The sequence below is a fragment of the Elephantulus edwardii genome, unplaced genomic scaffold (genome assembly GCF_000299155.1).
Source record: "Elephantulus edwardii isolate Elephantulus edwardi_28Jun2011 unplaced genomic scaffold, EleEdw1.0 scaffold00008, whole genome shotgun sequence".
NCBI classification, from domain to species: domain Eukaryota; kingdom Metazoa; phylum Chordata; class Mammalia; order Macroscelidea; family Macroscelididae; genus Elephantulus; species Elephantulus edwardii.
In genome coordinates, this window is record NW_006399758.1 from 34154977 (window position 1) to 34168161 (window position 13185).

General features: G+C 38.1%; 1 protein-coding gene across 1 annotated transcript in view; it reads right to left on the reverse strand.

Moving 5' to 3' along the window:
- CNGB3 (cyclic nucleotide gated channel beta 3) overlaps positions 1-13185 on the reverse strand; it is a 244371-nt gene that overhangs the window by 47320 nt on the left and 183866 nt on the right. Inside the window, exon 14 of the mRNA XM_006880559.1 lies at positions 12114-12211. Within this exon, the coding sequence (XP_006880621.1) occupies positions 12114-12211 (98 nt within the window). The remainder of the gene's footprint in view (positions 1-12113; positions 12212-13185) is intronic.

Below are 13185 nucleotides of genomic sequence, written 5' to 3' on the forward strand. Positions count from 1 at the left end.
ACTCATAGCAACCCTATGTACAAAAGCTCTGAAGCCTGCCCTATCCTGAGCTAGTCTCACTGACTCTAGCACTCTTCACCCCAGGAAAGAATAAAATAGATGAATGGGACCTTCTAAGAATCAAATCTATGTATATCAAAAATACTTTTCCAACAGGGTAAGAAGGAAACCCACAGACTGGGGAAAAATATTTGGCAATAGCATATTTGATAAGGGACTTATATCTAAAATTTATAGAATACTCCAGCACTTCAACAAGATAAAGGTAAATAATCAAATCACAAAATAGACACAGGATATGAATAGACCACCAAAAAAGACATTCAGATAGCAAACAAACACATGAAGAAATGTTAAAAATCCCTAGTCATCAGAGAAATGGAGATCAAAACAGCTATGCGATATCATCACACCCCAGCAACAATAGCAAAGTTCAGCAAATAACAAATGCTGGTGAGGTTGTAGAAATACTGGAACTCTTATACACTGCTGATGGGAATGTAAAATGGTACAGCCACCACAGAAGGTAGTCTGGTGCTTTCTCAAAAAGTTGGAACTAGAAATACCATTTGACCCAGCAATTCCACTACTGGGAATATACCCTAAAGAAACAACAACCATGACTCAAACAGATATATGTACACTCATATTTATTGCTGTGTTATTCACAGCAGCAAAGAAATGGAAATAACCTAAGTGCCCATCAACAAATGAATGGATAGAAAATCTATGGTATATTCACACAATAGAATATTACATAGCACTGAAAAACAGTGAACTTGTAAAACATTATACAACATGTGAGAGCATGGAGGACCTTGTACTGATTGAAATATCTTAGTCACAAAAGGAAAAACGACATTGTATATCACCAGTTATAAAATAGGATAGACAAGGAGAGAGGTTGAGGAGAGAATGGGAAAAAGAGTAAATAGATAATGAACACTTCAGTAGAACACAAGAACTGTCTGAAAGGAATATATAACTAGGCATTATATATATGACAATGTTGTTGTTGTTGTTATGTGCTGTCGAGTCGTTTGCGACTCATAGCAACCCTATGTACAACAGCCCTAAACTGTGCTCTATCCTGTGCCAATCGCATTGCCTCTGACACACCCATCCTGATTATCCCTGAATCAATCCACCTCATAGAGGGTCTTCCCCTCCTGTGCCGTCCCTCTACTCTACCCAGCATGATGTCCCTCACCAAGGACCTGTCTCTCCTTACAGCATGTCCAAAGTATGTCAGACGAAGCCCCAGAATCCTTGCCTCCAAGGAGCAGCCTGGTTTAACCCTCTCTAGGATGAATCTGTTTGTTTTCTTGGCAATAATCTGGAATAAAAAGTGCATGGGGGATGGGAAGGAGGGAAGAAAATGTGCAAAAAAAAACCCCAAACAAAACAACCCCACAAAACCAAAAACACAATACAAAATAAACCAACAACTCACAGAGATGTTACAATGTCAGTCAAAAAGTGACTGTGGTCCCAGAGCCAGGCTAGGGAGAGGATTTTATTCCTGATTATCAGCTGGCAGAACTGAAAGGCATGTTGAAAAGAGGATGCAGGGAGGATCTGATTAGAGGCAGGAAACCACAGGTAACAGTGGAAGGCTGAGGAGAGACAAGGATGTTGACATAACAAATAGAGCATAGTGAACTGACACCAGTATCTTCACCAACGCTACACAGTGGTTCTGGCTTCAGTAAAGAATTTAAATTAAAATAAAATAAAACAAAACAAAACAACAAGGATGTCAGTTTAAAGACTGTGGTGTGTTATAGTATTTTCAACTGCTTTGCATGCATTGAAAGTTGGACAATGAATAAGAATGATGGAAAAATCAATCCCTTTGAATTGTGGTGTTGGTGAAGAGAACGGAATATTCTACAGATCGCCACAAGAACAAATAAGTCTGTCTTGGAGGAAGTGAGGCAAGATTGGTGAAACTTTGTCTCACATACTTTGAGAATATTGTCGAGATTGACCAGTCCTTGGAAAATGACATGATACTGTTTACAATGCTTTTAAGCTGGAGAGCCAGAAAAACAGAGGAAAGCTTTCAACACAGTGACTGTAACAATGAGCTCAAGTATATCAGAGATCAAGAGCACAGTGCACAAGAGGGTAAGGTTCAGATCTGTTCTCCAAGGGGTTGCTATGAAACATAGTCAAGGCCATGGCACCAAGCGACAACAAGGAATGGCCCTCACTCTTTGGGAATACTAATAAAAGCCACTCTCTTCACATATTTTTTTAAAAAGAACTGACAAAAATTCCATTTTTCTAGGAGCTTCAATATCATAAAATAAAAATGATTTTGATCAAACCCTGAAGTTTATAAATGAACCAGAACCCCAAAATCTACTGTTGCCTAATCCTTTGGACTCATGGTGACTTAACAGTGTGTTTCTATGACTCAGCCCTTCTCCCTCTGCACCACTGGTAGTTTTGACCTGGGATCGTTTTATGCTAACATCTCAGCATTTAACCTTCTTCACCTGAAAAGTTCCTTACAATTGAGCTATTGTTAGGCGTCATTAAATCAACTACCACTCAGGTGACCCTATGAACAGAATGAAAGATTGAAATCTTGCCCTGCCCTGCTCTATCATCACCATCTCTGCCATCCTTAAGCACTTTGTTGCAGTCACTGTACCAATCTATCTCACTGAGGGTCTTTATCTCTTTAGGTGGCCAACTGTTTTTTTTTTTTTTTCTGAGCCTAATGCCATTTTCCAAGAACTGGCCTCTTCTGGCAACATACCCATGGTATTTGACACAAAATTTTACCATCCTCACCTTTAAGGGGCACCCTGGTTGCACTTCCTCCCAGACAGATTTGTTTGTTGTTTTGGCCATCTGTGGGCTATTCAATGCTCTTTGCCATCACAACAGTTCAAAGGCATAATTTTTTTCTTTGTTCTTCCTAATTTTTTTTTGTCAAACGTTCACCTGCATGAGAAATAGTAAACCCCCCAGTGGCTTAGAGCAGGTGCACTTTAGTATTTTAACTCATATTCTTGCTCTTTAGCGAGGTTCAGATCTGTTGTTCCGAGGGTTGCTGTGAGTTGTAGTTGACTCCACAGCACCCCAGGGAGCTCTCGTAGCCCTAGTGGCAAATCCTGAAGGCACGTGCTTCACCAGGTGCTCTGTAGGGAAAAAAAATGTGCCATCTCCTCCCATTTGATTAACCGCCTCTGAAAATCAACCAGAGGGTCAGCTATAGGTTGGTTCTGACTTGATGGTACCCAACCACAACAATGGCATCGAACCTTGACCATAGATTTCCCCAGAGCAATGTGTCCTTTGGTTTCTTGATTACTGCAGGCATGGGTGCTGATTGTGGATCCATGTAAAATGAAATAGTTTACAATGTCAGTATTTTTTCCTATATGTCATAGTGCTGCCTATTGGTAAAGTAGTGAAGATTTCTGCTTTCTTGATGTTGAGATGTAACCCATATTGAAGGTTGTGTCTTTGTTCTTCAGCACTAAGTGCCTCAAGTCTTTTTTTTTTACTTTCTGCTAACAAAGTGTGTCATCTACTAACATAGGTTGTTGATGAATTTTCCTTCAATCCTGATGCCACATTCTCCGTGTAGTCCAGCTTTTAAAATAATCTACTCAGAAGACAGATTGAATACATATTGAGAAAAGATACACCACTGATTCACACCTTTCCTGATTTTATACAGTGCAATATCCTGTAGTTCTGTTTGAATGACTGCCTTTTGGGTTTTACAGGAGCACAACTAAGTGTTCAGGAATTCCTATTCTTCTCAATGTTATCTATAATTTGTTATGACACACACAGTCTAGTGCATTTCCATAGTCAATAAAACACAACTAAACATGTTTCTTGTGTTCTCTGCTTTCAGTCAAGATCCAGCTGGTATTAGCAATCATATGCCTGATTCCATAGTCTGTTCTGAATCCAGTTTGAACTTCTATCAGTCCTCTGTAGATGTACTGTTCCATTTTTTAAATAATCATCAACAAGATTTTGCTTGGAGATGATATTGATGATGTTGTTTAATTTCTGTACTGTGTTAAATCACTTTTGTTTAATATGATAACAAATTATTATAAAGACTGGGTCTCTTCCAGCCTTAGCATAGACTAGAAAGCATGTACAAAACACATCTGTCTGCTCATACACTTCAACTGATATTCCACAAATTCCTGGAGACTTATTTTTGCCTTCAGTGCAGTATGGACTTCTTGAGTAGAGCACATAGAAGTACTTGATTTTACTTGCAGTAAGGTTTCCTTGTAATTGCATTAGTATTATTTTTCAGTTAATAATAATTACAGAGATGATGAGAATGCCACATGATAAGGCAAGTTTCAGATCTGATATTCACAGGGTCACTATGAGTCGTACTCGACTCAATGACACATAACAACTACTATAACACAGTAATGCTCTTAATAATAAAATAACTTACTGTGTGTCATGCACTGTTTCAAAGAGTTAGCATATTTTGAATCACTTGATCATCGCACAGGAGGATTTATTACGTTTATTACATTTTCCTGTCCTATTGGAAGTTCCTGGGCACAGTATTTGCTCTGGACAGAGTAACTGTTCAAGATTATTCAGTTGACTGGAGTTCATCTAGGTCATGTTAAAAACGTCTTAGTCTAGCAATACTGCTTTATTAAGGAAAACTACCAGGTTAAAAATAAAGTTGAGAAAAATGAAAAGCAATGTGTCTTCTACAACTCCGATGTCAGATCTTTGGTGGTAAAACATGTGATGGTCTAGCTGAACAGGCTGTCACAGTTGTGAATCCATGTGTGTGTGGTTGTGTAGTTGCAATCATTTCAACATTACCATACATTCCTGACTGGTTCTGTCATTTAAAGCCAAAATTATTCTTACTCATCTTGTCCTTTGTAGAAGACATAGACTTTCCAAGCTCTATTTGCCACATACTCACACAAAAATGAGCCATAAATGTCATTCAGGTGTGCTGCTTCAGTCTCTTTTACGGAGCCGCATCAGCAAGATTCGTAATTTTGCTCTTCTTGACACACTGGTAAGATCTATATTCCAATTTTGGAATCTCTGGGTTGTCAAATTTTCATGCTTAGACAGAATGCTAGCCACTAGGTGGCGCGACAGAACTTGTAGTAGATTTTTCTGTTTTCTGGTAATTTAGTGGCAAAGTCAAGTTATCTATCATTTAATTTGATAAAATGTACTTAGAAATAAAAATAAAAATAACAAATCATCAGAAAGGAGGAGAAATGGCTCAATCTTGTAGAAATAAATAACGTTTTATTAGCTTAATACTTCAACTTCAGTCTGGAGCAATATTAAATCTGCTATGAAGGAGAGCCATTTTTGTGAAAATTCTTTTACGAAAGGTTGACTTTTCATCTCAAAGCTATTTCAAAACTCTGAATGCCCTATGTTGAAGCAGTAAATTTTACTAATTAGCATCAATTGATTGAAGCAAAGTTTTAGTAATAATCTGCTGCTCTAATTCTACTTAATTTAAGAGAAGGGGAATATTCACAGGACTTTCAGACCTTTTCTGAGTAGGAGAGTTGAAAAGTGTCAGTGTGTGAATTTAGATAACTGGGCTTCAAACTGTTTGATATGCAAAACCTGAATCTGTGAAAATTGCCAAAGAATGAAGGCTCCCCTTACATTGTCTTTTGATTCTGAGAAGACTGCTTCCTCTCCTTCTTATCACCTAACCAAACATAGTTGGTAGAAATCATGTGGTTAATTTCATGGACTGTGTGTAAGAAAAATCTGTGCTCAAACTCCCTGCCATTGCTTAGCGCTCAATGAGCCTATCAGGTAAGTAGTTTGCTAGGTCTGTAAAATGGAGATAGAAACAGAACTGCTTTGTCAAAGCTTGTGTTGATAATTGGAGGAAGGAAGACATAAGAATAACTAGGTATGTATATTACATCTAAAGCACTCGGTGAACAACAGCTATTATTTTTGTGAAGACATATGTACCAGTTTAAAAGTTTGGAGTCATCAAGAACTTGATTTTTTATCATGGACTGAATTATATTTTGTTCAGCCTTGTCAGCGAAGAATATCAACTAAGATATCAACTTTGGATATCATCTAAGACATGCAAATGACAAAGTGTGCATAGATGGTGGGTTTTGGGTGAAGGACTATGATTAATACGGATATTCTTCATGTGACATTGCCTTTGTTATATTTTATAATACTCAGCAGTACTTATGTTACGTTTGTGCTTTTGCATGATGATACTCACCATTCTGCTTATCTAGAAACACATTTTACAAGGCTAAGGGAAAGGAGAATCAGCAAATACATGCTTTCTGAGGGTGTAAACTTGAGTATCATGAATGCAAAAGGAGCTTTGGTAGTATAGTACATCACATGGACTACTAACCAAAAGGACAGTGATTTGAATCCACCAGCCTCTCTGTGGAGGAAAAATGAGGCAATCTACTCCTATGACTTGCGGGGAGGGATTGTATAACACTGAAATAATTTTTCTTTTACTTTTCAAAGAGAAGAGAGAACTGGCGGGGAGGTTGGGCAGGAAGAAAAGTGCAACAATGAATGAATGGAAACCCAAAGTCTCTGTAAATTTTCATTGAAATTAACAATAAAAAAATTAAAAATAATTGTTTGGTGCTGTATTGTAAACAAAAGCACTAGATTGGAATCTATTTCCAGATTTATGATATGGAAGACTATCCTCCTGAAATTTTAAACTGAAAGCCCAAACTATAAACCCAAACTATCTCACAGAGCACCTTAAAATAGGTATTTGTAAGTGAAAGTATTTTTATGCACCTCTTATTTACTCTAAGGAGCACTGTTGGCAAAGCCTACTGTGAGCTGTGCTGTTAACCTGAAGGCTGTAAATCTACCGTGGTTTGAACTGCTTAATGGCTCCTGGAAAACTGATGGACAGTCTCCTCCTGTTAGTATTTACAGCCTCAGAAACCTGGTGGAGCACTGCTAGGAGTTAAGAATGCACTCCATGCCTGGTGCATCGTTTTAATTTCATTCTATAGCTTGGAAAATTCCAAGTGACATGTGGCTGTCAATGTCCAGTCTTTGTGCCAAATTTCTTTCCTTCTCTCGCTCCCCTTTCTAGCTTGTCTGACACTTAAAGATAGGGAAGGTTTATTTTCAGGGAGGACTAGAGATACAGGATTTTCCTTGTAGAGGGAGTGCTGGTGATGGCTGCACGACACGTTGAGTGCATTTGGCGCCAGAGTTGTCCACTGAACAATGTTTCAAACAGTAAGTTTGTGGTATAGGTACACACATGAATACACACATGAAGATATGGTGGCCTTCAGCAATGGGCAGCCACCCTTGTTTGTCATTTTGGACACTGACATCTGTGTCCATGTGCTGATCATCATAGCACCAGGTTTGCATTTGTAAGACTCAAATCACTCATGTCACTGAAGTCTCCTTTCATGGCTTTCTTTGTCGATAGCACTGAGCCCACATTTCACAGCTTTAGTCCACCTTTCTAGGTTCAACTCTGGGAACTCATGGTTAGTGCAAATGGTTAATGCATTTGCCTGCTAAGTAAGAAGTTGGAAAGACCCAGTGATCTGCTTTCAAAAAGGTCCCAGCCTTGGAAATGCATGGAACACGGTCCCACTGGACGCATAGGGATTGCTGAATTGGAATCAACCTGATGGCAACGGCTATATTTTTCGTCATCTTTTCCATTATCATTTTGCTCTGGTCTAAGGTATCTCTTTTCATTCTGCAAGAAAGGCTACGCGCTCCCACATCTGGGAACTTCTGTCTAACCATCTCTACTTTGTAGACTCCTCTGTGTTTCCTAGGGATGCTGTTAACAAAGTGTTATAAACTGGGTGGATTAAAACAACTGAAACGTATTCTTATGGTTCTGGAGGCTGGAAGTCTGAATTCAGTGTGTCGACAGGGCCCTGCTCTGCGTAGATCTCTGTCCTGTAGCATTTGCTGACTGCAGGCCTTCCTTAGCTTACGGCAGCCTAACTCCAATGTCTGCTTCTGCCTTCACAAGGCAAGTCTGCATCTGTGTCTTTGTCTTTGCTCCTCTTTTAATAAGGACACACGCCATATTGGATCATGGACCTCATCTCACATTTACAAATCACATCTTCCAAGTCCCTGTTTCTGAATAAGTTCACATTCACAGGTACTATGAGTTAACACTTTGGTGTCTGTAGAGGAGAGAATTTGACCCCAGACAAACCATGGGGATTCTGCTGGGAGCACATACCTAAACTTTTATCTCTTTTGCATGTTCCCACCCAACTTTCTTGGGTAGAGAGTGACTGTTAGTGGACTTGACTTAGAAGCCATGTAAAGATCTCCAAACGAAACCAAATCTATAAAGTTATATAGGTTTTAATGATAACAACCCTTCATCAGGTTTCATTTTATCAAATTGTGTGACCCTATGATTAACTCCCATCCCCATCCTTTCCCCTATGCTACCCTCCTTGGATCCTCAAACTCATTCTACAATAATGGTCTTCTACAGTATTTGTCCTTATGGGACTGAGTTAGTTCACTTAGCATAAGGATCTCCAGTCCCTTCCAAGTTAGGTAGTAATTTACAAAATCATTACTCCGGAATGTTTCTTAGTATATCAGGAATGATTTTGTCTAACCATTCTATCACTCAGCTTCTGCTTCTTTATCTTGTCCACAAGATAAAGAAAAATGATGGAAAAAAAGATGGGGAAAGACTGTCCTCTCTCTAACCTCAGAGAAGCTGGCGGATTTGAGCTGCCAAATGTTGGTTAGCAGCCCAACCTTTAATGCACTGCCCTGCAAGGACTCCTTGCAGAAAGATCAATTGAGTATAATTTATGAGATACAGGTTTAAGAACGCAATTCAAGCCGGTTCCTCCTTAAAGAAATCACAAATTTCTGTAAACTACTAAGACTGTATCCATAAAAATAAATTTTGAAACATTCCTTACCTACTTATTTTCTACTTCACTTGGCTTTAGCAGAAAAAAAAAATCACTTTTTCATGTAACAGAAATATAAATGGAAATGGTTCTTTCTGGAAGACACTGTATCTTTAATGGAAAAAATGTCAAGAAAGAATGAATCTGAACTTAATATACAATTTTAGTAAGATGCGAAGATTTAATCTTTCTCCCCCTTCAATCAAATGTTGTTTATTTTAAGAATTTAAATATATATATACATATATAAAAGTAAGGGGAAAACCCCCCACTATGAGACTGAAAACTGGTAGCATCCCAAACCAGATATAATTCCATAAAAGTAATTTTTGAATTTAACAAGTAACTATTCTTTTTGCTGTGTATCACCTGCTAGGTTTTTCAGTATTTTTTAAAATCAGTTCTTATATCCTCGTCAAAATCCTGATGGACATCTAGAAGAGGCTATAATGATAAAAGAGTCTTAGGATACTCATCTGACGTGTTCCATGATATCTCTGGTTAACATCTGGAATGATCTTTTTTAAAAAAATTATACTGGTTTATTTACAAAGTTTGCATACATTCTTTTTCATACCAGGTCTTTCACATTTCCTTCAGTTCCCCCCCTTCTCCAAATTGTGCGACCCTATGATTAAACACCCCCATGCTCATCCCTCTGCTCCTCCCTCCCCCGATCCTTATACTCATTCGACAATAATGGTTTTGTACAGTATTTATCCTTATGGGACTGAGTTAGTTTACTTGGCATAAGGCTCTCGAGTCCCTCCCAAATTAGGTAGTAATTTACAAAACAATTGCTCCGGGACGCTGATTTTGTCTAACCATTCTATCACTCAGCTTCTGCTTCTTGTCCACAAGACTACTGAAGCTGTATTTTTTAATGCATACATTTCAACTTGGTTTATATCTCCTGTTTTCTTCGTACTTAGGTCCTAGGAGATTATATTCAGTTCCATAGCATAAACTGCTAGTACAGATTTATATCTCTAGCTTGGACATTGCTCCTGAACTCAGATTGATAGATTACATTGTCCACATAACGCTGCCATCTGTAAGACTAATAACGTCCACTTCTAGCTAACATATCCAAAATCAAGGATTTGTTTCTATGCCTTTCAGTCTACACTTACTCTAATTGTGCTCATCTTGCAAATGATATCATTATTTCTTCTGAAACCCAAGCCTAAATTCTTGAGGCCTTCTCAACTCTCTGTTTCATCCTCCATTTTCTCAAACAGCAAAAGCTGGGGGCTCTCCTTTTAATATTTTCACTATTTGGCCACTTTTCAACAATTCTACTGCAATTCTTCTGAGTTCAGGCACCACTGTCTTTTTTTCAGTCTGTTAGAATAAATAGCATTTGGCCTCACACTTACTTCCTGAGGTCTGCTCTTCATCCAGCCTGACCTATCCAATGATCTTGAGCGGGTTCTGTTTCCTGATATCACCCACTGGATTCTGGGGTTGTAAATCTTTACAGGAGGGGATTGTCCATCTTGCAGAGTGGTTAGTGGATTAGAACTTCCCATTTTTGGATTAGCAGCCTGAAAATTTACATATGCCAGCAAGCCTTCTTATGAAGTAAGAAAGATCCTTTTCAAGTTGATTTTGACTATATTATCATCTGTTCTAGATCTTCAGTTGGTTTTGTGGTCCAGGAACAAGCACAGTTTTCAAGGTCCACCATCCAGGTCACCCTCCTTTCACCCACCCGATTGTACTTCCCTCTATCTCTTCTCCAGTCCCTCTACCCTTTTTGCAGTGTGTTCCTATAGCTCAGGGCTTCAGTGTGTTCATCCATCTAGAACATTCTCTACTGCCTTCCATCTAAATGGCTAACTCCATCACTTCTTGAGTCTTCTGCTCAAATGTACTGCATCACAGGGCTCTTTTATGATTAGTACCACCCTCCTTCCTCTGTGGCTAGTTACTGTTGATCCGTTTATGACTAATATATTGTGGAATAGAATCTTAATGGAAGCAGATAGCCAGACCTGTCTCACGTGACGCTGCTGATTAACTTTAAACTGTAAAGCAATAGGTTGCAGTCAAATGTAAACGGTTTATCATGTTGTTACATATGATTGAGTTGGAACTGAGTGATAGTTTACTCTTTAGTAGGTTTTCACAAGCTCTAAATCACACAGGAGGAGCTTGTCCCTCTTTCTCTTGTCAAGTGGTTGGTGGATTTTGGACCATATGCCTTTGGGTTGGCAGTGCAATTCTTTACCTACAAGGCCAGGCAAGCTGCCTAGTTTATGCCTGTAGGGATATTAATTTCACCTCAACATTCTTGATTTTGTTCACGGCACTATTACCTTTGCACAGTATGTTGGCTTTTATTCTCCATTTCTGGAATTTGAGTTCTGTGTATCCAAGTTGTTTTCCACAACTGTTGCATTCTCAGTGGTGAAAATGGTTCACAGAACATCAAAACTCATAGAACATAAACCTTTTTTAAGGAATTGCATTCTCAATAATGAAAATGGTGCATATAGCATAGTAGAAACTTAATAAATAAGTACATATATGTTGGATTGATTACTTGGATAGTGTACATACTTGAAGGTGATGCACAGAATTAAATTTTAGGTGAAAAAATTTTACCTCTACTGTAATGCATAAAGAAAATGTTAGTAAAATCAAACAGATTCTAGAGTTAAAAAATTAATGCATTTTTTTTCTCTGAAAAGAAAAGGTTTCTTAATTTAAACACGACCGTCTTAGAAGTCTAAATCCAAAGCATTTGTAATAGGAAACATAATTAGGCACGATTTTCTGATTGTCAGGCTAATCTGGGGCCTGATTTGGCATGTATTGCCGAGGCACATTCATAAATGGGAGATGACACGCATACTAACAAAGACATAGAGCTGTAGAGTTTAATTATATTTAAATTAATGCAAGAAGAGTCTGAAGAACTCTTCTTCTTTGACACCAATTAGGAGAGAGAGGCTACTGAAGAATATGTCTTCTGCTGAAAAGAGACTCGCAATTTATTTGACTCTTTAATATCGCATACATTCTCCAGGTTATTTGATTTTGTTTAAACTTTCTGCAAAGAAAAGGAAATCCTAAGTGCTGCATAAAACAAGAGCTAAGAGCCCACAGAGAATTGGATATGGCTGTATTTTTGTGATATGTAAAAAAAAAAGCACTTGCCTTGAACAAGTCGACTTTGCTGATGATGGTGAAGTTCATGTCCACAGCGAGGGCTAACTGCATGGTGGTTGGCAGGTTCTCCAGCAGTTCAGACTCATCTTAAGAAAGAAAAACACAACAGCCCCCAAAGTAGAATGATTAATACAACAACTCGCTAAGGAAGAGGGACAGGTTCTCAGTGTAAAGGCAATCAAACTTCAACACTTCAACACTCTTTTAGGAACAAAAGATGCTTCTGAGGCTGTATTCTCCTTACTTCAGTCGGTCACACATCCCTAATTATAGTAGTGCAAAGACCTTCAGGAAAGAAAAAAAGTATTTCAGTGGTTGATGACATATTTATATAATGATTGTGGAACACGATTTTCTGATGAAATTTAGAGATGACACTTAGTGATCAGGTGATCACAAAGGTTTGTAAGTATGCTGAGGCAGAAGGAAGGAAGAGGGTTGAGGTTTCTTTTTTTTAAATTTTGAATTGATTTTAATGAAGGTTTACAGAGACTGGATTTCCATTCATTCATTGTTGCACTTTTCTCCCTGCTCTCTCCCACCATTCACTTTTCTTTTTGAAAAGTAATAGAAAAAATTTTTTCATTGTTATTCAATTTCTCACCCCCAGTCCACTCCACGATGCTACCTTCATTCTAAACTCTTGTCATAACATTAATATCTAATCATATATCCCCTTTAAACAGTTCTTTCTCTCATCTTCTTCAATGCAGTATACATCTTATTCTTGTGTTCTAGACATAAAAAGTTGATGGTTGACAAATAATAACACTGGGCGCTGTGTGGCATTTGAAACCTTGTAAAGCTCTGCAATATTTACTATCATAGTAGATCCTCCTAGAAACTTTAAGGGACAGAAGATAGAGAAAAGGAACTAAATCATAGAGAGTATGCTTTGGTGTATATAATTGTGCTTAGTAAGTAGGTAACTCGGCTGGAAATGGAATGCAAAGAAAAATGTGCTAAGTGAGTAAATTCTAATTATTGCTATTTACTCGCTTATTATAAGTGCAATGATCAATAGGAAAACTTTAAAGATTTTCCTGTATGTGAATTCAAA